The sequence below is a fragment of the Podarcis tiliguerta genome, assembly GCF_965153285.1.
Source record: "Podarcis tiliguerta genome assembly, chromosome: 4".
Taxonomy (NCBI): domain Eukaryota; kingdom Metazoa; phylum Chordata; class Lepidosauria; order Squamata; family Lacertidae; genus Podarcis; species Podarcis tiliguerta.
Genome location: NC_139537.1, coordinates 70,692,631 through 70,719,448, shown reverse-complemented (window position 1 = coordinate 70,719,448; position 26,818 = coordinate 70,692,631). Strand labels below are relative to the sequence as shown.

At 44.2% G+C, this 26,818-nt stretch overlaps 2 protein-coding genes across 3 annotated transcripts in view; one reads left to right on the top strand and one right to left on the bottom strand.

The window, feature by feature from the left end:
• The window catches only part of GABRB3 (gamma-aminobutyric acid type A receptor subunit beta3), a 187,763-nt gene that overhangs the window by 111,740 nt on the left and 49,205 nt on the right, over positions 1-26,818 (bottom strand). The gene's annotated exons all lie outside the window — the stretch shown is intronic.
• GABRA5 (gamma-aminobutyric acid type A receptor subunit alpha5) overlaps positions 11,347-26,818 on the top strand; it is a 71,129-nt gene continuing 55,657 nt past the window's right edge. Inside the window, exons 1-2 of one of the 2 annotated variants that reach the window (XM_083437955.1) lie at positions 11,347-11,794; positions 13,769-13,924. In XM_083437955.1, the coding sequence (XP_083294081.1) occupies positions 13,839-13,924 (86 nt within the window). In that variant the 5' untranslated portion in view covers positions 11,347-11,794; positions 13,769-13,838. Of the gene's footprint in view, positions 11,795-11,966; positions 12,332-13,768; positions 13,925-26,818 lie in introns of those variants that run through there. The other variant, XM_083437956.1, reaches the window with a different exon arrangement.

Here is a 26,818-nt window from a genome sequence, read left to right as displayed (position 1 = left end):
AGATCCACAGAGATGAGAGGCAGTGGGTTGAAAATAAGGAAGGGATGCCTTAAAAATAAGTAGGGAAGTCTTTGACTGCAGACCCCATGTATACTTTAGAGGAGTCTTAACAGTGTATAGCCCATCAGTACTACCCCCAGTAATATTTTTGCATCCACATATCAAATGCATTTTGTATTGTTAACAATAGCATTGTCTTGCAGAACAAGCATGCCTGTACTCATATTTCAGCCTGTATTTTGAGGAGTGTGCATTTTACACATCTGGCAAGATTGGACAGGCAAAATCTGGCTCACTGTGACCTCCTGTTGACCTCTTAGTAGCCAAGCATGAAAAAGAGGGACCCCTGCTAGAGATGGGATACTCTACTTTAGCTTCCCAAGCCTGACTTCAAGAATGAGCTGGTCCTCTGGTGAGTAGAACAACTGACCAGGATTTGAGGCTTTCACAGGATTTAAAATCCGAAACCACTTTATTAAAAATAAAAGTAGACCACAACTGATGCTGGCTAGGCTAGCACAGTCTGATTTCCTTCATCTACAGAGGTATCAGAGCAAGGTTCCATTATTAATCATTTTGTGTGTGTGTGTGTGGTTGTGTATGGATTAACACAGACATATTTCCATTCTGTTGATATTTAGTCCACAGCAGTTTCTTCTGCTGAAGAAATAACTAGTCCAAAATGTCACACTGCCTTAAGCTACAACCTAGCTAGTCAAGTTTTTCCTTTTCTTTTCTGAAGGGCTGGTGAGTGGGAAGATAGCCAGTTTCAATACAAGTAATTATAGATTGATCTGTCGGAAAACTCTTTCCCCCTTAAAACCACATTAATTGTAGCAGCCCGATTTGCGAAGCCTTGGTAGAATTTAGAATTGCAGAGTGCCTTTATTTCATCTTAAGACATAACACGTGCCTATAAATGCAGAAGGGAAGCTCTGTCTCAGAGACTTTAGAATAATTACCTCTGCAGTTTTCTGAAGGCTTATTTTTCCCAGTTGAAGCCAAAGACAGCATGGCAGGTCAGCACTAAAGCTTATGCCGAACATCTCATCTGTACAAATAATTTTGGTCACCAATCATTATTAGCTCGCAGCGCTGATCAGAAGCAGAAAATAAGAAACCCTTACATTGTAGCCTGCGTGAGGTTTTAGCGAGCGGCACAGAGCAATGCAATAAACAAAAGTATAGCATCAAAAACAACACAACCAAGATTAATGGAGGCCCCTTGGCTGTCGAAACATTGAGGCAACAGAACTTATCAAACTGAAGGCTCCAGGAATCAAAAAGTATGTTTAGTGGACTTTGCTATTACAGATGTGCAGAAACAGAAATGCGATGAAAAGTGGGCTAATATTATCAAGAAGTCTGTTTGCTTCCTCAGAATCCATGGTTTGGGTGAAGCAGGACTCTCCAAATCCAACACAAATTTTGTGATAGATAAAATTCAACAGCAACAATTATTTCTTGTGATGAACCAACCTTTTGCAAAAGGAAATGCCCGAACTCCCACCTGCTGAATACATTTTTAATATAGCAGACCCCCATTTCATTTTTCTCAGTTTCAGATTTAGCCAATCTTAAATTCAGTCCACATCAGTTTGCATTAAAACAAGTCATTCAGAAAATTCACCAGCACTTTAGGATGAATTTACCCTAATATGCACATTTTTGCACAGCAATTTCCCCTAATCCAATGCAGTTTTGTGTGCTATTTACACGAATATATGCATTTTTATGCAACTGTTACTTAAGTATATGTGTCTTTCATATGGCTGAAGAACTGCATTGCGAAATTTGAACAGGTGCAAATTTTGAAGGACGGCTGCGTGTTCGTGTTGGAAAATGCAAAATAAGTGAGCTTGACATTTAAATGTGAACTCAGCTGCATTTCTCCCCCATCCGTCGTGATCATTATTCTCATCTGGTTTTCTGTATAGTGTATAGCTCGCTCTCTTCCTCTGCCCCCCCCCGCCCCATTACCAGCATTGCTCTTGAAGCTATAAAACCAGTTCCCTCATTTAGCTTCTGTCTATTGTATGAAAGGTTCCCCTACTGATTTCTACAGATCAAGCTAGCATTTTAAGATACATGAGGAGGCCAGGTGTGTTTTTTTCTAGTTAAGCTGGCAGCATCGCACCTCCCAAAACACAAGGAACACATTTTCCCCACGAGCAAGTGGTTGCTGAAGTGGACTAGGATTTGGAGGTGTGAACCTTGCTCCCCACCATCCTAGCTCCCCCCCCCCCAATACCTTTGTGAAAACTGACAGCCTGTATTTAGCAGGGAGAAAGGCGAGGCAGAAACGTCCCCTCTAGCTGACAAGTTTAGGCAACAGAATTTCTGGGTGCAACCACTGAGTTCTTCTGCTATTTCCTTTGGAAGCAAAATCTAATCTCCCTTAACGATTTGGCTTGGGGAAGTGGCTTGATCTTCTCCACCGCTGAAATTACGGGGGCTGAGAAGACAGATAAAAGTAGGCATTCGTACCAACCTAGTACGGTGTGCCTGCCTTGCAAGGCAGAAAATGTGTCGCTATTTGTGTCTCAATTAGAAAAAAGCACAAGTAAAGCAATCAGAAGATGTCAGCATCTCCAGGTTGGAGCTTTTGACATGTTAGGAACTGAACCTGGTTGCTTAAAGATTAATTGGCTCCAGCCAGCCACCGGTTTGTCTCCATTCCCAAGTGGTGGGGTCTATTCAGCTCACTTACTAGCTCTTCTTAGGTAAAGGTAAAGGGACTCCTGACCATTAGGTCCAGTCGTGGCCGACTCTGGGTTGCGGTGCTCATCTCGCTTTACTGACCGAGGGAGCCGGCGTACAGCTTCCGGGTCCTGTGGCCAGCATGGCTAAGCCGCTTCTGGCAAACCAGAGCAGCACATGGAAACTCTGTTTACCTTCCCACCAGAGTGGTACCTATTTATCTACTTGCCCTTTGACGTGCTTTCGAACTACTAGGTTGGCAGGAGCAGGGACCGAGCAACGGGAGCTCATGCTGTCACGGGGATTCAAACTGCCGACCTTCTGATCGGCAAGTCCTAGGCTCTGTGGTTTAACCCACAGCTCCACCTTATTCAGCTCTTCTTAGTTAGAGAACATAATAACATAGGAAGGGCCTTCTGAATCAGACTAAGGGCCCATCCCATCTAGCATTGTGTTCTCACAGTGGCTGACCAGATGTCTGTGGGAAACCAGCAAGCAGGATTCGACCGTCAGAGCTTTTCTGTGGTTTCCAGCAAGTGGCAGAGTTGCACCAGGTTAGGGAAAGATGGTGGTGGACCAGTCTTTGAGTTAACATGTTATTAGGCTGCATACACACTATGTGTTTAAAGCACATTCCCACTTTCCAAAAATCCTGGGAGTTGTAGCTGGTTAAGGGTTAGACTCCTCCACCTGAGCTGCACTCCATTGTCTCTCGAGACAGACAGATGCCAACAACCAATTCCAGGTTATAAAATTCTTGATGAGGATTTAAGGTGCTATTAATCAGCACTATTTTTCTAGAAAAAGAGGTGCTGGAACTCACAATTGAACACCTCCCTTGTTCTCTTAGAATGGCAATGAGGCCCACCTGGGATGTGCTGGACCTGAGTTCCAGTGAGTTCCTGTTGAAAAAAAGCCATGGCCAGAGCCATTAAGGTATGGTAATCTCTCATTTCAATGTACAGTGGTACCTCGGGTTAAGTACTTAATTCGTTCCGGAGGTCCGTTCTTAACCTGAAACTGTTCTTGACCTGAAGCACCACTTTAGCTAATGGGGCCTCCAGCTGCCGCTGTGCCACCGGAGCACGATTTATGTTCTCATCCTGAAGCAAAGTTCTTAACCTGAAGCACTATTTCTGGGTTAGCGGAATCTGTAACCTGAAGCATATGTAACCTGAAGTGTATGTAACCTGAGGTACCACTGTATGTGTGTTTCTGATGCAGTAGTGTTTCTGATTTAAGCCATATATGTACGTGTGTGTTTTGTTGTTTGTTTCGGTGTGTGTGTGCATATATACTCCTGAGCAATAACTAACAAGCCATAAATGCCCAAATAAAAAAAAAACCACACACCAGAATATTTATTTTATCTCCAGTGTTGGGAACAATAATTGGATGAAATCCAATGAAATCTATGTCATGTTTTTGTCATTGATAAATTGCTTTTTGTCTTTTGCTGGTTTATTGTCACAATTAGAGAGGGGGGGGGGAGAGATGCATGCAAAGGCTCAAATTAGCCTCTGCATAGAAAGTCTGCCATCGCTACAGGCAGAGCAAGTGCTCCACCATCAGTTCAAATGGCCTTACTGGTAGCCAGCCTCAGGCCTGCTGATCAGAGCTGCTTAGCACAGGTTTCTATGGAACGATGGTACCCTCTAATGGCCCAGTGGCCAACTGCACCTATTTATGCATCATGCTTCCTCTTAAAGAACAGGAGGAAAATGCTGACTGAACAGATGGAGTTTAGCAACGTGTGCCTGTAAGCTGGTATTTCTCGTGGCAAGCACAATCTCCTAAAATTAAATTGATATTTATCAAATGTTCCCTTTTGCAGCGGGATGCACTTTTCCATTTTCTTCTGAGAAGTTTACCAAAAAAAAAGAAAGAAAGAATAAAAATCGACAGCCGCCTTGCCGTTAGACTGCTATCCAATTTCCAGAACCTTTCTCATTAGGACTTCTCTCTTGATTTTCTTGAATGAATATTCATCTCTAAGCCACGCCGCTCTGAGGGAAAGATCTGACACATTCAAAGAAGTGAATGTGAGATTAGATCAAAGTTGAAAGTGGAGCAGGGAACTATACAATGGCCCTCCGTTACAGTTGAAAAACAAAAATTCTAGGCCAGCGTCCTTATTTGCAATTTTTATTTAATGATGAGGGTTTTTCTTTCCTTTTCCTTTTTTTTTTTTTTTTGTTTTTGCTATCTCATCTCTATGCTTAGTTAACCTACATTAAAAATCTAGGGTAAAATAAACACTCTGATTTAAATCTCTGAAAGGAAAGAAATTTCAAAGGCCAGAACGAGATTCTTATCTCAGTTTGTTTTGGGCAGGTGCTGTAGAACATAAAACAAGTGTTTTCCAAAGAGGATTGAATCCATGGTGATCATAGCTGTCAACCTTCTCCTTTTCTTGCGAGGAATCCTATTCGGAAAAAGGGAATTTCCCTTAAAAAATGGGAAACGTTGACAGCTATGATGGTGATGCCTTCCTTTTCTTCCTGTGCCATGCCTGAAGAGTTGTTCCCAGTAACTCCAGATATCTGCCACCTTATCGACATAGCTTGCTCAATAAAAGTACGGATGCCAAAGCCATAATCCTGTCAAGATTATAGTTCAGTTGGTAGGGCATGAAATTCTCAATTTCAGGGTTGTTGGTTTGAGCCCCATGTTGGGCTAAAGATTCCTGCATTGCAGTCTCCCCTTCCAACTCTACAATTCTATTACAGTGGTACCTCGGGTTACATACGCTTCAGGTTACAGACTCCACTAACCCAGAAATAGTACCTCGGGTTAAGAACTTTGCTTCAGGTTGAGAACAGAAATCGTGCTCTGGTGGCGCGGCAGCAGCAGAAGGCCCCATTAGATAAAGTAGTGCTTCAGGTTAAGAACAGTTTCAGGTTAAGAACGGACCTCCGGAACGAATTAAGTACTTAACCCGAGGTACCACTGTATTCTAAGACATCCACGCATAGCCTATGCTTGCATAGCCTGAAATCTGATACAGGCATGGTACATTCACATATCGGCTGGAATCCAGCTCAGTTAGATGAGCTTAATCAATGGATATTAAGGGGTTCAAGCCTGCCCAGCTCTGGGCTAGACTATAATGATTAGCTGGATAGCTCAGTCATTAGAGCATGGGACTCTTAATCTCAGGGTTGCAGGTTCGAGCCCCACGTTGGGTGAAAGATTCCTGCATTGCAGGGGGTTAGACTAGATGAGCCCCTGTGTCCCCTTCCAACTTTACAATTCTATGATTCTGTGAAATTGGAGCTATCACTTGCTTGCATCCATGTGCAAGTGAAACTGCCCTATCACCTTGGGACACATCAAGAGGTTGTGTCACAATGGAATGGAGAAGGAAGGATAGCTGGGATACTTAAACTGACTGTTACTCATCATTTTAACTCTAGCTGTCATCCTACCTATGTGAGCTTTACCTGAATGCTATGGAATTGGGCCACAAACTGTGCTTGCTTTGTGGTTTTTCATTCACAGTTATACCTGACCTAGTTCCTGGATCCTATAAAGTTTCTGACGTTACCTTTAACGCATCACTTTCTTTATAAATACATTATTTCTTCATTGTCCTATTCTCCGGGTATGGTGTCTAACAGTCGTCTTTGCAGTTTGGCATCTGAAATCAACTCAGCACCTTAAAAGAAATGTCAATATATAAATCTGCCTCTTTCCCTCGTTTTAGTTCCAGTTTGCATAGTTCCACTTTATATTAAGAATGTGAACTTACAAAGTGAGGTGCTTTGTAATATCTTCCCTGCCAATGTCTTCTGCATGTGTAGCACAAACTTGCTGTTTAGAAAGTGGTTTGCTTTCTTATATGGGCTGCTGCATAATATCTTCATCCATACAGAAGACTATGCAGAGTTTTATTGCATTATTATTATTTTTTTAGGAGCTCAATAGAGAATTTAGCAGGTTATAGGTAGACATGCTCTCTCATGGCATTAACCTGGCAAAATTCATTGGTTTTCCTTCTGAATCTGTGAGCAGCAGAAGGCACCAAAGCAAAGCCCATTTACTCCCAAGAGAAAATTGGCATGGCCTGAATCCTGTGGCTAGTGCAGAAAGGATAATATTCATCAGTCAACTCTCCTTGGAGCGAACGGACAGGCTGTCAGAGAGAGATGACCTTGGCTGTCTTATCATTATGAAGAAGTGGCCGGAGTGTGTCTACTGTGGAAAAAGTAACAATTTCCAGAGGACTAGCCATGTTAGTCCTGTGACACTTTAAAGAGCAACAAATTACAGGGTGTTTTTAATACTCCTGCTAGTAGTAATAATTCATATTATTGTTGTTTCCGTTTTCATTGATTATAGAGCCATTATTAGCAAATGGACAGTGGAGGCCTCCTGTACTTTTAAACAATTGTATAGAATTGGGGTTTTCTTTTAGGAGGTGGAATTTGTCGTGTAGGAGCTGACAAAGAAATCAGCTGCAGAAATTCCCCTTCCCACTCCTGCAGTGAAACACTACATGTTTCTGCAGATGCCCCATTGAGTTCGACAGAACTTGCTTTCAAGTAGCTCTACATAAGACTGCCAAATAGGAGATCTGGCTTTTTGTGTGTGTGTGTGCTTCCAGGCATCCTTCCACAATACAGTGATACCTCGGGTTAAGAACTTAATTTGTTCTGGAGGTCTGTTCTTAACCTGAAACTGTTCTTAACCTGAAGCACCACTTTAGCTAATGGGGCCTCCAGCTGCTGCTGCCGTGCCACGATTTCTGTTCTCATCCTGAAGCAAAGTTCTTAACCCGAAGTACTATTTATGGGTTAGCAGAGTCTGTAACCTGAAGCATCTTTAAACTGAAGTGTCTGTAACCCGAGGTACCACTGTACAGCGTAGTCCTATGCATGTTTACTTAAAGGTAATTCCCCCTGTGCTCAGTGAGCTTGCTCCTTAGTAAGAGCTCTTGGGAGTGAAATATTAACACTCCTATGAGGCTTGCACCACCACCACCATCAATCAATCAATCAATCAATCAATCGATTAATTAAATTTGTATACAGCCCTATACCTGCAGGTCCCTGGGTGGTTCACAACATAAAATCACAATATAAAAACACAAAATGCATCATAAATATAAAAACGAGACTATCAGAAAGCTTTGCATGCCGTCCACACTGTCAACCTAAGCTGGGGTTTCCAGGATTTCAGGAAGACACATTATCTCCTGGTGCTGTGAGGTTGCTAAGCGTTTGAAATGTACACCATCAGACAAGAGGCTACTTTTGACATAGGGCATGATTCCCAGTGCATGGAGAGTTTTGTCGAACAAGCAGCTCCCTCCACAAAAACAAGAACAGATTTCTGAAAGGCCTTTACTATCTCACTCTCAGAATATTTGGCCCACTTCCTATTCTCCATTAACAGCTCTCCACATGGAAGGTCTTCCAAGAAGCAACCTTATATCGAGTCAGACCATTGGTTCATCAAGCTGACTATTGTCCACACGGATTGGCTGTGGCTCTTCAGAGTTTCCGACAGGGCAATTTCCTATTGCTAGGAGGTGAGGCCAGTAATTGAAGTGGAGAACTTCTACCAGTAGAGTCAGTGTGGTGTAGTGGTTAGAGTGTTGGATCTGGAAGACTAGGGTTCAAGTCCCCATTCAGCCATGAAGCTCACCGGGTGACTGGGCCAGTCACCATCTCTCTGCCCAGCCTAACTCACAGGTTTGTTCTGAGTTAAAATGGGAAGGGAGAACCATATATGCCACCTTGAGCTCTTTAGAAGAAAGGTGGGATAGATCATCATCATCATCATGTGCTATTTTCCTAGAAAAAGAGGTGCCAAAACTCACCATGAATGCCTCCCTTGTTCTCTTAGAATGGCAATGGCGCCCACCTGAGAGATGCTGGAACTGAGTTCCGGTGAGTTCCAGCTAAACAAAAGCCCTGATTCTTCTTCTTCTTCTTCTTTAAGCATCTACCCAACTACTGAGCTACAGCACTTCCCCAGCATGGATGAGCTTTTCCTGCTTTCTTCCATCACTAGGAACAATGGAGGCTGCCTCATACTGAATTATACCATTAGGGCATTTCACTCAGTACTGTCTGCCAGTGCAGCAGCTCTCCAGAATCTCAAACAGGAAACAGTCTAAGTCCAACCTGGAGATGTCAGGGATTGAACCTTGGACCTTCTCCATGCAAAGCAGATGCTGTGACATGGCAGTATGGTCCTGGCCACTAGCACAGAGGCCTTCTACACAATGAGGCCAGTTCATAGCTTACATATCTGGAGAGAGTGCAATATGGAAAGAGCTGAAGGCAGCACTCATGCTGCCTCCATAACATATGAAGAAGCCCCAGAGATGCCAACAAGGTAGCCAAATCTGGGGAGCATTCAGCATTCGCTGTGGCAGGAGCTCCATTTGAAGGACCTCTGGATACTGTAGGTCAGGTCTAGGGATGCAGTGAAGGAACCAGGTACCAGCAGAGGACCAGAAGGGAGGAAGCAACAAGGGATGGAAGAGTTGACAAGAGCCAAAAGCAGCAGTGATGGGGAGGAGAAGCAGCTAGAAAGTGTTGTGTTAGGACTGCTGAGAGAGGAAACAGAGGCCAGGACTGTGGGGACAGTGGGAAATGCAAAACCAGGCTAGCTTGTATTCTAATTCCACATGTGTGATGGTTGAAGGCAGGTTGTGGTTGAAGCAAGGGAATATGCTCTGTACACGTACAGAGGAACTCCTTTTGCTGCTGCTGCTGCTGCTGCTGCTGCTGCTGCTGCTGTTGTTTTACAAAGTCCAAAGGCCTCAGCAACAGGGCCAGGCATTTTTCTCCACTGTGCTGAAACCAGGCCATACAGCTGCAAGGATGAAGCCCAGAGGAGGGCAAGGGCAACCTCGACAAAGCTATTGCTTTGTGTATCATGCAGCTGAACTGCAAAATGTGATGCCCAATACTGGACACAGACTTTTGCATTCTGAGAATCTCAACTGTATTCTTGTCAAAAGCAACCATCTGGCTCAATTAACTGCAAAACAACAACAACAACAACAACAACAACAACAACAACAACAACAACAACAACAACATAATTCCAAACTGGGAAACATGAACCTAATGTAAGGTGGAATCTCAGAAACACAATTTGTGTGTGTGTTTACTCGTGTGCATGCATTCAGGGAACAGAGCTCAGTCTTTGCCATATCTTTCTGCTCCTTCTTACAGTTGGCAGAAACAGTGTAAACATTGCAACCTAAGGAAAAAATAAGTGCAAATTTGCTTAGATCTAGATGTGTACTGGCATGCTCTGGTCCATGGGGTCATGAAGAGTTGGACACAACTAAATGACTAAACAACAACAGATGTGTACAAATGCAGACGTTTGTGAGAGATAATTCTGATTTCTTTTTCAGAAAGTGCATGTGTAATTTATAGCCTAAGCCTATCAATGTTTACCCATGAACATGCTCACTAGGTTGAATGAGACTTGGTTAAGGGTGGTTGGGCTTACATCTTTAGGGTTAAGACCCCTTGTAATGAAGCATGATGTGGTTTCTACTTGTGTTATTGGACATACAAAGTTTGAGTTCCCTTGGTGAAATTCCTTCCTGCATTCTGTGCCATTTTCTTCTTCTCTCAGCCTTCATCATGTCCCTTCCTCATGATGGTGTCCAGATATTTGCTTCTGTAAAATGCTTGCAGGGGAGGAATTACGTAAAGAAGTTGTAGGAAGAATGGTGTGTAAAACGCAGGAACTCACCCAAGGCAACTTGATGGTAGCAACAACTTTAATGTATTTTTAATCTTCGTTGGAAGCCGCCCAGAGTGGCTGGGGAAACCCAGTCAGATGGGCGGGGTACAAAAAATAAATTATTATTATTATTATTATTATTATTATTATTAGGTGAGGTGGTGAGAATCAGCTGTCTGACCTACAGCTCAATCCACCGAAGCGAAGGACATTCTCCCCTCTTACAGGGTTTCTGAAAACACCATCCTTTTGCTATTAGTAAATATTAGGTTGGCTCCCAACTTAATCCTGCTTAGAGTAGGCTCATTGAAATGAATGGTTCTTACGTTAGCCATGACTGACACAAAACCCATTGATTTCAGTGGGCCTACTCTAAGCATGACTAAGTATGGATCTAAACCAGTATCTGTTTAAATCACCTTTATCGTCTTGTGTTTGCATCTCAAGGTTGTTCCACCCATTGCATTGCTCGCATGACATTTATGTTCACATGTAAACATATGTATTATAAAGGCCCGTTGCCAAGAAACTATGGGATTAACTATGGTGGAATTGCATATGCATTTGGAGCCTCATCCTAATCATGTTTACTCAGAAGTAAATTGAGCAGGGTTGCCATCCTAGCAGCGGCAACACATATCTACCACTACAAAACAGATCAAATATGTCATCAGTCTTAAGCAAACTCTTTTTAGAACAAATAAGGGCTGCAAATCATTTTGCGCATTGAAAATGCCCTCTCTCTCTCTCTCTCTCTCTCTCTCGTGTGTGTGTGTGTGTGTGTGTGTGTGTGTCTGTTTGTGCACATGGACAAAATGAAAGATCTCTCCCTCTCTACGCTGCATTCAAGTTTCCCCAAACCGAAAAGCCCCAGTTCAGCACGCAAGAAGCCATCCCTTGCCTTCGGAATCCCCTTCCTTCGAAACAGCACAATTTAGGAAGCGCTTGCCTTAGCAGTCTCGAGTTCTCCTGTGTAAGGAAAGGGGCTCGGTGATTAATCTGGGCTATTTCTGCCATGCGTGCAGCGGCCTCTGCTGGCGCGCGTCTGCTTGGCAGCCGTTCGACTACAAGCCGAGCGAGAAGCCATGTGGATTTTACGAGGGGAAGACTAGGGGTGACGGAGAGGACCAGGGGAGATCGAGGGGGAGCAAAGAGACACCCCCTAGCCGGCCAAGCAGTCTTGAAAACGGGGGTTGTAACTTGGATCTTTACCTTTGACTCCCCTCTAGACTCCCCCCGCCGCTACCACCACCACGCTTTTTTAGCGCCGAGGTGGAAGATGCTCTGTTAAGAGAGAAGCCTGGATCACCGCGGCAACCCCAGCTCAAAAGCAGATCGGCGAGGGAGGCGAAATCCACGCGGTGGACCAGCGCTGGTAAGCTTTTCTTGGCTGCGCGGCGAACTCGCGGTTGGGTGAGCGCAGCTCCACGGAGCAGGCGAGATCCGCAGGAAAGCGGGGATGGTGGGCGAGGAGAACCGAGGGAAGGGAGCAAGGGAGGGTGGATCTCCTCGGGGGAGGCGACGCAGAGGGCGACCCCCACTTCCTCAAGCCCGCCAGCAGGTCGGGAAGGGAGGCAAACTTTGCTGGCTGGCCTGGCGCAGCTGCGCTCCATCCGTCCGCTTGGATCGCTCAGCGGACGTCGGTTGAAGGTGGGGGGGTCGGGACGGGGAGGGTTTCCCCCGCCTCTGTCCCGGCTGGCCAGAGCGATGGAGCCGGAGGGAGAGCCGCACTTGTGCTCTTTCGCCGGAGTTTGCGGGAGTTGGAGAGCGCGGCGAGGCGCGAGAGGAGAACCGGGCGCTCCATCGGCTTCATTGCAGCAGCAGCGGCAGAGGCAGTAGCAGCAGCAGCAGCGGGAGCGGGAGCAGCAACAAGGGCTGCAAGGCACCCCGTCCTGCGTGGATCCGGCCACGGGTACACAGCCATTTCCTTGGGTCAGAAGATGGAGGGGGTGCATGCACACTTGGCAGGGAGATCTAGGCAGAGAGGGATCCAGAGATCTGGGGTGGGGATGGTGGTGGCCGTGATGGTGGTGGGGGGAAAGTGGGGTGAGGCTGTTTGCGCGGGTCTGCGTGTGAATCCCCGGGCAAGAGATCAGTGGCAGAGAGGCTTTGCTGAGAGGTAAGGGGCACTGCTGCGGCTCTGCAGTGCCCTCTTTCTCTGGCCAAGCGAGGGAGGTGAAGCGGGAGAGACATCCGCTGGTCCAGATCTGGACCAGTTCGTAGGAGGAGGCAAGGAACCCTCTTTTCCACCAGGAGGTGGAATAAAAATTTTAAAAAATCATCTGCACTTAGGGCCAGGTCGTATCTCCACTCCTGGTGTCTTTCGCTGGTCACCTGAATTCTGCTTAGGGCTCGGTGGTCGCCACAGCACTTTGAAAAACGGAGGAGAACCTCCCTTCGCTGCTTCCATTGCATGGCTCGGTGGAGTGCAGGGTTATTTTAGTCTCAGGTGCGGGGGGTGGGGGGGGGGGAGAGGAAAGGAGCCCAGAGTTGAAAGGCTGCTTTGTTTTGTCACCTCTGCATCCCGATCAGACAGATCAGGAAGAGGAGGGAGAGATACTGCCCTCACATACAGTCATAAGGAGATTTTTTAATATTTGGGGGGACGGGGAGACAGGCAGGTATGCAGGCAGGCAAATAAAGGAATACCAGTCAATCCTGCAAGCAGGTATTTTGTTGCCATGCCAGCCCCCCTCCCCATTTCCCCAACTCCTTAGTGTGTCGTTAAGGGGCTTTCAAAGCAAATGAGGCCTTTGCTTTCTATATACCGTTCTTTATGTGTGTACTCTGACTTCCAGGATGTATCAGCTAGCTTCTTGCGGTTAAGAAAATAGCCAGGTGAGACAAAGGGCATCTGAGGGAAGTGTGTCTGTGTGTAGACACGCACACACACTAGCATATCATAATAATTAAAAAGAGGAAAGGTTAAGGTTATTTTGTAGTTTTTACACATTTGTTTTGCCATGGATGTTCCATTGTGGGCAAGTACTTCCTTGCCTGATTTGCGACTCGTGGATCAGATCTATCGCTATATCAATACATCTATGGAAAGGCACTTAATTATAGGAACTGGTTGCAACCTCAAAAGATCCCGAATACGCTGGGGTCCTCATTATCCAACCAGCTCAGGGTAACTGGATACGCTTGGACATCCTTCATGTAGAGAGAGATGCTCGCACAACCTTATGTAAATTCCACTTCTCAACGAATTTGGGGTCTTTGAGGAATGTTTCGAATATCTCCCCAATGGGTTAGACAAATGATGTGCGGTGTATTGCTTGATATCTGACCTAGTTACTGTCTTTAAGTTAACACTTATGTGCATCTCTGCCTCTCTTGTCCTCTGCAGTTTCAGAACAAAGGTGGCGAAAGGTATACCCCTGCAAAATCAGCTGCTTCTATTAATAATTTCACTGGGAATGGACAATGGGATGTTCTCTGGTTTTATCATGATCAAAAACTGCTTTCTGCTCAGCATTTCTATGAGTTTAGCCAGTCATTTTGGGTAAGTTACCATATGTAACATGCTTATTATTATTATTATTATTATTATTATTATTATTATTATTATTATTTAAATGAATGGAAACCATTAGTTCTAAGGAGTTAAGAGAAAGCATCCTAATGCATACTTGATACCAAGAAATGGATGTGGTACAATGAGAAAATGCTGGATTTGGAGTGATCAGGATTGTGGTTTTGCCAGCCTCAATTCCCCCATATGTAAAATAGCAACAATATGGACCTAATATATAAGGATATTTCTGAGCTCATGGAAAATACCAGACACACAACATGCAGAGTGTTTTACTGTCGCCATCGTCATTATTTTTTCTTCAATATATGTAGTTGTAAGGGACAGGGAGGTGAGCCAGTCAGTTCACTGTGTGCCTGAAAACACGATAAAGCAAGCAAAATAATTGCATGAGTAACTTGCTCATTAGCTTTCCCTGTTACTGCTTGTACCCTCCAGAAAGGGGAATTAAAGCATTAGTGAAATGCACATGCTCCATGTGTATTCAAAACTTGTGCATCACACCGAAAGGCAGCAAGGCAGATGCACACGTCCCTTCTTCATGCCTTGGCTCGAAGGGGGCGTCACTTACACACCTGCTTTCTGTCCCTTCTGGAAATGGGCAAATCAACCTTCAGTTCCCCAAGCTATTGACCCATTATGTCATGCCTAAGCGCATTGTTTTAACTCTTCTGAGCATGTTTCGTGGCCTGAGTTTACTGCTACAGTGATTGCTTTAGGAACTGGGATGTGGCAAGTAGACAATATGGGAGCCGGAAGCTCGAAAATGTCAGTCCTCCTTCTACTTGAATGGATCATCCTTTCTGGACTTTGGTCTAGTCCTCCTACACACAGGGCAAGACTCAAATGCCCTGGGCCCTCCTGCTTCCTCTGTTCCCTTCCCTTCCTACAAAAGATGGTGAATCGGAGAGCAAGTCCCCTCGTCACTGGCAAATGACACTCTCAGTGCATCATTTCCCATTGGGTTATGGGGCTTGTCTGCAAGAACCATTGGTCCCTGGTTTCCTGACCTATGCCAGAGAACACCTTCTCCACTTCCCCTTGAGGTTGGTGGCTGATGGAAAAAGTAAGATGCCTGGGAGGAGGTTAAACAACCATCAAGGGCAGCCCCGGACATTTTTTCCCCCTGAGCAGCAGCAAATGGTACTTTTCCAAGTCAAGGTCCACAGTACTCCTGGGCAGGGCTTTTTTCCAGCCACAACTCAATTCCAGCACCTCTCAGATGGGTGCCATTGCCATTATAAGAGAACAAGGTTCATGGTGGAGCTCCAGCACCTCTTTTTCTTAAAAAAATAGCACTGCTCCTGGACATATGCAGAATTTGCTTTAAAGGAATGTTTTATTCCAGATCAGTAAATGCAGCAAACAGCTAGTGCAACTCTGCTGCCTGCCCTTCCTGCAGGTACAGAAGTCTGCCTCCTCTGGGGGCAGGGATAAGCATTTTTTCATAAGTTGCAATATATCCCATGTTTATGAACAATTCTGCCCCTCCCCCATACTTTTGTTGTCTTTATCCATAGAGGATTACTAATGTGGCCTTCTCCTCTTCATGCTTTTATTATTTTTGGTGGGGTTGGTGGGGGAGAGAGAGAATGAAGATTAATTATTTGTGTAGGTGGTGGTGGGGAACTGCTGCTACTGCCCTCCCTCCCCCCCAGCAATTGCTGCCTGCGGTGGACACTTTCCTCTGCCTAATACTGAGGGCTGGCCCTGTTCAGGGTGAAAAAGAGAGAAACCCAAGCTTCGGGATTGTTTGATTCATATAGCCAAGCAGCCGATCTGATTTATGAGCTGAGCAGCCGGGGTCTTGCCCTCTCCTCCATAAGAAGAGCCAGGCTTGTGTTCCAGCACTTCAGCGCTCTGGGATCACAAAAGTCAGCACCGCTGTAAATCAACAGAAAGGGAGCGTGCCCATAGGTTGCAAGCTCCTGGTTAGCTGAAGGAAGTGGGAATACTGCTAGGGCAATGGCTTGCTTTCTACCTATATTTGCTTAACTCTTTCCTATGTACTTCTGGAAATACGAATTCGCTAGGGTGGCCTTAGGCAAGCCACTCTCTGCCAGACTCAGGGCCAAACTACCAATGGGTGGGTTGTTTTCCTAGGCAGTGAAGAGACCTGATCTCCGTTCAGTTCTTGGTGGGAGAGCGAGAGTTGTCTTCATATCTGGAATCAGACTCCTCTCCATCAATGATTAGTTAAGGAAAAGCAAGGTACACAGCTGCCTGCTACATCTATTTTGACCCCCCACTTCTCTGTTTGAAATATTTGAAATACACTGGCCCACCCTATAAAATGGTTGCAAAGATCAGAAAGAAAGAAAAACCACTCAAAAGTGCCATATAAATGCTGAACAATTACTACTGAATGAATCTGAAAGTTGCATTTGAGGAATTGGGTGGGTGGGTGGGGGGAATCAAATCAAACACTTTTGGTGAACCCGTTGGGGGAATGCTTTAGTAATGTGCTATACAAGCAAGCATTGAGGTTAAATCCAGAGTTGCTACATTCTTACTTGATTATTGTAGGGAAAGGAGAAAACTCCTGTGTTCTTGCAATTAACAATGCAACCCCGGTGGATTTCAGTGGAACATCAATTTTAACCAGAAATGTACTGAGATTTTTTTTTGCGGGGCGGGGGAGTTTTTTGTTTTGTTTTTTTTAATGCACCCTTGTCCTTTCCTCAGAGCTTTGTAGAAATCTTATTTTACAAAAACAATGTAATATAGGTTAGTCAAGTTTCATGTTTTAGATAACAAACCAAGCCAGATGTTGCAAATACTTGGACCTCAGGACCTTAACTAGAACAAGAACAACAAAAAGTTTTCCTTGTATTTGATTGTCTTCTCGGATTTTTGTTTGATGAAGTCATAAAAGAAACGGAAAGCAAAAGTAGACAAAACAAGCCAATTGCCCAGAATACAGTAGAAACTCATAGCAGGGTATATCCCAGTTGGGAGGGGTTGGGATGAGCTATGCTGGATCACTGGCTTCACTGGAAAGTGACATATTGTTCTGGTTGCCTGGGCAGTTGGGACACTGATCTCTGCTTACTTGGTAGTTTAAGAAGCAGGGTGATGAAGAATAAGGGTTGTCGGAGTAGAAGTGTGAAAGGAAGATAGGAGCTGTCCAAGGAAGCCCTCTCCAATAGCTCCCAAGATCACAGCAGACAAGAGTGAAAGGGAAAAGGAGTGAGGTTAAAACCAACCTCTAGCACTCTTGCTTGGGGTTGTTTGTATTGATACGCCATCAATAAAAAGGACAGAAATTTGTGCATAAAGTTTAAAAGCATTTGATTCCTATAGTTTAAAGAGAAATGCACATTGCCATTGTGAGGATGACTGGCAAAGTGACCCGGGTGCTGTCCAGGTGCTGATTGTGGACAGGCAATTTCAAGGTCCTTCTTCTCCCAGCTTATGGTTCTTGGACCCAGACAGGGCTTTAAAAAACTTGATGTCTTCAAATAGAGGTTTGTCCTCTGACAGCTCTTTAAAAGGAGACTGTCCTCTGTAAAGTATGGTGCATGAACACCCTAAGGCTAGGCCAAGTAAGCTTATCTGCCCAGGGCACTCATGGAATTGTAGTTCTGCGTGGAAGGTTAGGGATATCTAGCAGGGACTTCCATCTTAGCACCTTCATTACAGTCCTGCAAGCAGGACCTAAGAGCAACAACCCCTTCTCCACTTGTGATGCCCAATTGGTGGTCAGTCATACTGCCTCCAGCTGGGGAGGTAGAACATAGCAATGCAATCCCCAGGACTCCTGGTAGGAAGTCAGGCCAGACAAAACAGGCCTAAAACTGATTTGTGTGTGTCACATGAGTTGTAAATCAGCCCTCTGTCTTTGCTTTTATATAAGGTTCCAGAGACGTGAGGACACAGGTTCTGCTGCTTTGCAGTTCATGCGTCTGTCAGTATTTGCGTTGTTTAGCTTCATTATTATATTGAACAGAGTATTGAGCAAATGATTGCTAGGGGCTTATTTAGCCAAGAGTGCTGGGGAAAAAAGGAATGGAGGTTTGCCTGAATTTTCCAATTCTTAAAAAAGAACAGCAGAAAGTAGAGGGAATAATAGTTGTTTACCTTGGCCATTGACTTTGGACCAGACACATTTAGTGTTAAAGTGCTGGACTGAAAATATAATTAGAAATTAAGAAATAAAGTTGGTAGTGCCCTGTCTGTGGAAGTGCCCTTACAAGTATGACAAGCACTGACGCTGTTAGCATTTCTGGGCCAAGTTAAGATTTATTTGCCCAGGTATTTGAAGTTTTGCAAATTGATGAGTATTTCATCTGTTGTCTCTCTCTCTCGCTGTGTGTGTGTTTTTAAGATTCTTCCTTCATTGGATGTTGCATTTTAGTATCTGTTAACTGCTATTTTATGATTTAGGAGGTGGTTTTAATGGGTGTCCTGTATCCCACCATAGTATGTTGATGAAGGGAAGATTCATGATAAAAAAAATATTTTAAAAGAGAAGTAAATGAGATCTTACTAAGCCAAATAGCAGCTTTGGGGAGGGTGACGAAGAAGAAGAAGAAGAAGTGGAAAGGATGAATAAGAGGGATGAGAAAAAGTTAACATCTCTGCTTATTTGTTTCTCCATCCCACTTAGAATAGAAGGTCCACGTCTTGCCCATATAAGAGAAATGCAGGCTGCTGTGCATCTCTGCACTGGAGACCACAGAAAAGGTTGCTGCTGCAAGGCAGGGAAAGTGCAGAAAAGGGAAATGTGAAATATTCACACACACCCTGCTCTGCTTATATCACAGCCATGTGCAAATCAGTGGTCACTGGTGCCCATTTGGACTGGCAGGGCAGAAGGCAGAGAGACCAACAGTGGTAGAGCCAAGCCAATGACAGGCAAAGCCATGAAGATGGAGACTAGCTGAGGGAAGACGGAGGCTGGAAGTGCAGTGCCCCATTTGCCCCAATGGACCAAGCTCCGCTGATTCAAATCCCCTTTAAAGGCACTTCAGGAATAGAATCGGCTTTCTCGAGACAGGGAGCTTGCACCTCTCCATGTGCTTTGGAAGAATGAGCATCATTAGGCACTCAAGTTCTTAAGATCTGGCAAGGAACTGGGGTGGATTGGTGTGCTGCCCTCAGCAACAAGTTTCCCATAGAGAAGGAATGCAGCAGGTCTGGAGCTTTAGAACATGCAGTGGTAAATGATTGGCTTTCTGGGGTCACCTGAGACCAGGAGCATGCTCAGTAAGGGTGCTAGACTGTCCACCTTGAATTGCCTGTGGTTCCTGATTCTGGCTAGCAGCCAGAACTCCACTACCCAGAATCCTCAGGTGATCCCAGAGAGGCTGTCCCATTTGCAAAGCTCTTGGTGGCTCATCTGCAAAGCTCCCACTTGGAGCCTCCTCCTTCAGAATAGCTCATCCTATTTTAAAGCAGGAGAGTGGACTAAATTATCTATCTGCATCCTTTCAGCTATTATGAGTCTTAAATGCAAGCCAACATTTTCTAGATGAAATTTGGCCTTGTATCTTCTTTCATTCTCTGATTCTATTAAAAAAAACAAAACCACACACAATCAGATGCAGACGCCAGAACCAGGAAAATTAGCCCTCTTGTATGATTCAGGATAAAGCTTTCCCAATGAATGGTAACAAAATCAGACGTTTTAGTACAAGACCAACCCGGCAGGGATAGGCAGCCTTTCTGCATTCTGCCATTTATCCTTGCAGTAAAGCAGTTCTTAAAATTGGTAAAACTCGCCGAACAAATCCCTGTAACCAACTGCAGGGGTAAAGTTCCTAATTCACTGCAATGTTGGCTGTAGACTGTCCTGATGCTCAATTCTCTCAGCAATGCAGGGATGTGTGGAAAACGTGCATAATAAAGCACAGAAATTCTGTCCTCGTTTAGCTGCGGTTTTGTAACTAGCTTGTGAAATGTTTGGGGATTCCTCAGAAAGGCCCTATAGATCTTCATAAGGCTGGGTCCCATAATTTAAAGCAGCATTTTCAGCAAAGCCATTTGACACCTAGAGTTGTTGTTTGTCACAACCAGGCACTTCTGTAATTACTTTTTGTTTTACGGTGCATTTTGTAAAAGCAGTAAACTAAAATCCAATGTACTATAAGAGATTCAATATATGGCCTTCCTAGTCACTGTAGAATTCAGAGAGGCCTCTTTTATTCATAGGCTACTATGCAGCTAAAGTATTTGCCAGCCATTGGATAGCATTTTTTGGCCAAGAAGTACAATATGAATCCTGGGGGGAAATAAACGTTTAGGAAGTATAGCCAAAACAAAGTTCGTTGTAAATTTGCAGCATAGTGATGCTTCAAAAGGCTTTTTTTTTTTTTAATGCAACATCCATCCAAAGCTGTAACAATGGAGAAAGTTCCTCCCAAATTAGTTTCAGCTTTGGTTTTAATACTGTAGCAAAACATACACAATGTATCTTGTTATCAGGACAGAAGCTTTAAAATGCTGCTAAATATATATATTGAAAATTCTTAATTTTGAAGAAGATAAATTTGCTAGGTGACACACTGGCTATGCTTGAAACCCACACCTAACTATCCAAATTTAAGCAGGTGTGGTGGTCACTCCCCCTCCCCTTTTCTGTACACCCAAAGCTGCTCTCCCCTCAAACCCATGAACCTATACTGATAAAGGTAAAGGTAAAGGGACCCCTGACCATAAGGTCCAGTTGTGACCGACTCTGGGGTTGCGGCGCTCATCTCGCTTTACTGTCCGAGGGAGCCAGCATACAGCTTCTGGGTCATGCGGCCAGCATGACTAAGCTGCTTCTGGTGAACCAGAGCAGTGCATGGAAATGCCATTTACCTTCTCGCCGGAGTGGTACCTATTTATCTACTTGCGCTTTGACGTGCTTTCGAACTGCTAGGTTGGCAGGAGCTGGGACCAAGCAATGGGAGCTCACCCTGTTGCGGGGATTTGAACCGCCGACCTTCTGATTGGCAAATCCTAGACTGTGTGGTTTAACCCACAGTGCCACCCGCATTTCTAACCTATACTGATACATTTCAATAAATGTTTTAAGTGGTGAATATCCATACACACATGAAATTGTGGTGGCAACTGCACCTACATTGTTTGAGAATTCCACCATTCATCTCTGTTAGAAAAGTTCGATGAAACTCAATATCTGTTTTCCAAAATCAGAGAGCTCCAGATATGCTCCAGTAAGATACTTTGCATATTCCCTCACTCACTCCAAATATAGGAGACAGTTTTGCGAATGTATTATAATGTGTCAACTCAGATCACCGACTTTCCACCCTGACATGAGCTGGACATTGTATAGATGGGGACGCTCTTAAGTGTGTGTTCTGCATTGATACGCAACAAATATTATTCTGGCATTCTGAAGAGATTGATTGCGATGGATAGCTCAAAGTCTTCAACATGGGAGAGGCATCTGCCAGTCTTTAGCAAAGACAATATGCTGCAGCAGGACAATACTCTGCCATTTTCCTCCATCAGTGGATGAGGTGAACAGACTTCCCTAATCTGGTGCCTTCCAGCTGTTTTGGACTACAACTCCCATAAGCCCCAGGCAGCATGACCAGTGGTCAAGCATTATGGGAGCTGTAATCCAAACCAACTGGAAGGCACTAGCTGAGTGAGTCATTCAAAGAACTTCACATATAAGGGTCCCTCACTCCCTCCTTACTGTACTCGTACTTTTTCTTTGTCACTTTTGCAAACTGAAGACAGAGAACAGTTGCTGATGCTAATAGGGATATATATTATATGTTATTGTGTTCTTCCTTCAAGGGTTTGAAGGAAATATACACAGTTCTCCCCTGCCATTTTATATTTACAACAACCCTGTGAGGTAGCTTAAACTGAGAGGCAGTGACTGGCTTCATGGCTCAGGGAAGGATTTTATCTTGAGGGAAGGATTTTATCTTTATCACTGACTTCCCACAGTAATTTTCTTCAGAGGTTTTAAAAAAGTGATGCTTTGCTTGGTGTGCGCTGCAAATTCCTCTTTGGCCCCTGATTAAAAGTTTTGTATTGTTTAAAAACCTGCAAACACTATTTGACCTGAGGCAACGGGGGCAAATGGAAGAGATGTCTGTACACCATGACAGCTAATGGTTCTCTGTGAAAGCACTTTCAGCTTTCTTTAAAATGGTTCTCTGCCTCATGCCATACCCTTTCTTTATGAAGATATTGCAAAGTATTCTCTCTGCCTCCTTCTTCATTAGATTTGCTTCTTTTCCAAGACCGGGAAATAAATTTACAAAGGGACTGAATGATAAAAACTCAGTCTCCCTGTTGTGAAGAGACACTCTCAGAGATCTCCATTTCCACGGGTGAGATCCATGCATCCCAGAGCCATCAATGATAAGGAGAATTTGTATCAGGAGCTACATTTCACTTGATGTCAAAACTAATCCATCGGTTTTAATTACAGAAATGGAAGGAGCTCATTAAGGGCAAACCTCGTTGACGTAAGATTCTTTCCCACAGAACATTCACCAGTGTGTTGCTGTTTTTTAATATTTCAGATGAAAAGCTCTGCACTCTCCCAGTAGCTAATAACTCCCAATATTTTGTTTCTGATCAAGCCACATAAACCATGCCCACCGATAACTTTGGTGATCGCTTTCTATTTCAGTACTTCTGAAGTTGTGGAACAGAGAAGTATTAAAGGAAAGAAGGAACTAGGGCACATATTAGTTTGGTGCAGTACTTGGAGTATTTGATTTGGATGTGGGGAAGCTAGGTTTTAATACCCAATCAGCCCCGGAGGTCTCAACCCAACCTACCTTTTAGGGTCATAGTGCAGCAGAAATGCCCCTCTGAGCTTCTTGGAGGATACAGATATAATACATATCCTTTTCTGTAGTTTCACAAATCCAACATGCAAATATGCTGCCAGCATGAGTCAGACAAAGGCAAACACAAATTCTTGCTTGACTGAATACTCTCCCATATCTTTCGGTCAGATGGGGTGATGAAAAGCAGGATGCAAGCCCAATAACCCTCTCCTGCAGTTGTTGCTCACCATGTTCAGAATCATAGTGCCTTTGATCACAGAGGCATTCTATAGCCATCAAGACTGGGAGACATGGTAGGTTCGCTCTTCTTGTTTGGAACTATTGGCAGTGGGACCAAGGATGGTGAAGTACTGAGGAAGTGCTAAGCACTGAATCCTGAAGGTTCTTAGAAAGTCTTTAACCAGATCCTTGAGTTCTCAACTCTGGATGAGCCTTCCCTGCTCAGGGAGAGAGCTCTGGCATACAGTGTCGTCATAGTGCTCCCAAATTATGGAGACATCTGATTGCTTTGACAGTTTTGGAATCTGCTTTACCATATGTGCCTAATACTTTTGGGGGGAACAGTTGTATGCCCATTTTGCTAGAGATCAAACATCCATTACTAATCCATGAGTAATCTACTCTGGATTAAATGATTCACCTCTACCTTGGTTGATGTTTTAGTGTAGATATAGACACCCAATTGGGATGGTGACCAATGTGGTGAAGCTACCATAGTGTGACCTTTGAAGATAGTTGCCAGCTTTTGATACACCACAGATCATAACATGCTTGTGACACCAGAGTAACCTCCTGATCAATAACATGTCAAAACACGGCCTGTGATGGCTTCACTACAACAGTCACCATCTCAAGTGGCTTCCCAAATTCATGTTGTTGCTTTTCAATAACATGCATGCAAGCATTTCACTCCCTGTGCAAAAGGGGGTGTCATCCTTGGGGAAGCATAGCCAGTTGGGGGAAGGCACCAAGGTGAAAAAGACACCATTTTATGTAACGCTCTACATGTGAGTTACATCTTGTGTCTTACGCAATAAGGCTTTCTGTAAAAGAATTAGATAACAGTGAAAGTGGCCCAGAGTGGATTTTTCAAGTGGCACAATAAGAAAAATGTACTCTTTCATTTTATTGCCAACCAACATAACAAAGAGATGAGATTTCAGACTACCAATCAACACATTCCAGGGACTCACTCACAAATGGAGCTATGCTTTCCCCCAGAGAAAACCCATAATAGTTATGGAACACTGGAATCAGATTCTAGACAGAGCCAAGCTCTTTTCTTCTTCTGAGCTTGGAATTTTAAATAATAATAAAAAAATGCAAACAGCACATATTTCATGCAGGTAAACATATGCTGAATCAAGCAAATTGCATCTCTTGCCAAAACAATTTAATAGTCCAATCAGTTCAGCTTCACTGAGACCATCAAAAATGGCAGGTGAAATGCCCAGCAAAATAAAATCTGATGTCAGGGTGGGAGGGAGGCTCACATCACTCACATGGAAGGCTAAATCATTCACAATTTTTCAGCATCACCATCCCCATTACTATGAGATTACACAAACAGGTGTGAGAGAGACAGGGAGCGAGGGAGTGGGAGAGAAGACAATGATAGACTGCGGTTACTTGTTGTCAAGGCTTGCATATGATGTCCAGTTGGGCACTGGAAATCACTAGAAACCATTTTAGGCTTCCAGTTCTTCTCCCTATTCTGTTTCTCTCTCAAAGTTGTTTCCTTATAAGCAGCTTTAGGCAGAATTAAAATTGCACCAAAGCTTTGCAAACCACAAATAGTTTGTGTAATGAAAGAGAATTCACCGGCACACTTCCCAAGAAGTGTCAACTAGCCAGCTACCAAACAATGCAGACTTCCCTTTCTAAAAAGCTCATTGGATTCCTTCTTTTTAGATAGTTTTTCAATGTAGTCCTATATTATATTACATAACACAGGAGGTAATTGCTTCCAGGAAATACCGGGAGCAGGAGAGTGTTGGATTAGACAAGAATCATAGGCTTTTGCTAGTCTTAATGTCTCCTTGAAGACAAACACAATTTCAGTTTTTAAAAAATCCATTGGGGAAATGCTTTATGGTGTCCTTTTACTGCCCTTAGAGAAGAGAAATTGCACAAAGGATTTCAGCTTCCCCCGTGTTTCAGCCTGGCCAGTGGAACAGTAAGTACATTAGTTGCTTTTGTCACTGGTCTGCATTCACTCTTTCTAAATTTCTAAGCAAATCCCTAGCTTTTACCATGATGGCCAAAAGAAATCTTGCAGACTCTTCTGACAACAGTTAGAATTTAAGATGACCATACGATCCATCGTTCTTAGTATTCAATGAGACTGTGAATGTTACTTTCCAGGCATGTATAAAGTTCCTTAACTGAGCAGAGAAAACCCAATCAAATGGAGAAAAATGCTTATACACAGGTGTAAGATTGCCAGAGCCAGAAAGAACATAAGAAAAGCTCTGCTGGATCAAACCAAACACCCATCTAGTCCAGCATCCTATTCTCACAGTGGCCACGCATATGGCTTTGTGAAACCCGCAAGCAGAACCTGAGTGCAAGCAGGATTTGTGTTGTCTACTTGCAGTGCCAGTGGGTAGCTTTCTTTCTTGCACCTCTACCCAGCTTTGGGAATGAAGGAGGAGGGCTGCAGGATCTCTTAATCCAGAATGCGGCAGCAAGACTGGTGACTGGGGGCGGCGGTCGAGACCACATAACACCAGTCTTGAAAGATCTACATTGGCTCCCAGTACGTTTCCGAGCACAATTCAACGTGTTGCTGTTGACCTTTAAAGCCCTAAACAGCTTCGGCCCAGTATACCTGAAGGAGCGTCTCCACCCCCATTGTTCTGCCTGGACGCTGAGGTCCAGCTCCAAGGGCCTTCTGGTAGTTCCCTCATTGTGAGAAGCAAAGCTACAGGGAACCAGGCAGAGGGCCTTCTTGGTAGTGGCGCCCACCCTGTGGAACACCCTCCCACCAGATGTCAAAGAGATAAACAACTACCTGACATTTAGAAGACATCTGAAGGCAGCCCTGTTCAGGGAAGTTTTTAATGTGTGACATTTTAATGTATTTTTAATCTTTGATGGAAGCCGCCCAGAGTGGCTGGGGAAACCCAGCCAGATGGGTGGGGTACAAATAAATTTTATTATTATTATTATTATTATTATTATTATTATTATTATTATTATTATTTTTCCCCTCACAACTCCATCCCAAAGCCTGGGAAGCTTCTGTTCAGCTTAGGGAGGGAGGTGCAATGCTCTGGCAGGGGCTGAGAGGCCAGTTTCTCAAAACACACATAACCTCTTTCTCCTCCAGGTAGACAAGCAAGAGTAATGATCAGAGTTCAAGGACACATTCCAGCCTGGCAAAAATACTCCAGGAGGGTGTGAAGTGTGAGGGGTGTGGCCTGGGGGAGAGTAGGAGGTGTGGCTGGAGGGGGCATGTGGCTTTGGGAGAGTCCCAAGGGTCAGACAGGCCTGGAGGGTGGCATTTGGTCCTGGGCCTAAGCTTGCTCACCTCTAAGGTTCCTCTAAGGATTGCTGCAGGATATATTATGTGTAACACTAGAGTGTGACTGATAAGCTTCATATCCTGTTATTCCAAATCATTTGTAATTAAGAACCCTAATTATGACAGGATGGCAGTTCCATGCCTACAGGAGCTATGGGCAGTCCCTGTTCCGTTCTCAATCCCAGTGGCACTTATCGTCCATATTAAGTGAGAATGGCCATGGAACTGGATCCCCGAAGATCTAGCTTCCATTATGGTTTTCCTCGGCATTATACAACATTGTGGCCATCACTGCTTGCAATAACAATTTCATAGGATTAAAATGTTGCTAAAGACTCTGTGTAGCAGATGGCAGAATTTGATCTTCTGGCTGCAACTTAATTAAAGCGGCGCGTTGACGGTGACCATGATCAACTTAGGGAAGAAGGCCTTTGACCCATTGGCTACTTCTCTGCAAATATCTGCAAATGTTTTCCATTTACTCATCTCAGATTCTGGAGTCTGTCCAGCAGTAGCAGAAGAGGAAGGCAATGGGTGCAGCAGAATGTCTAGGAATTTGGTGGGAAA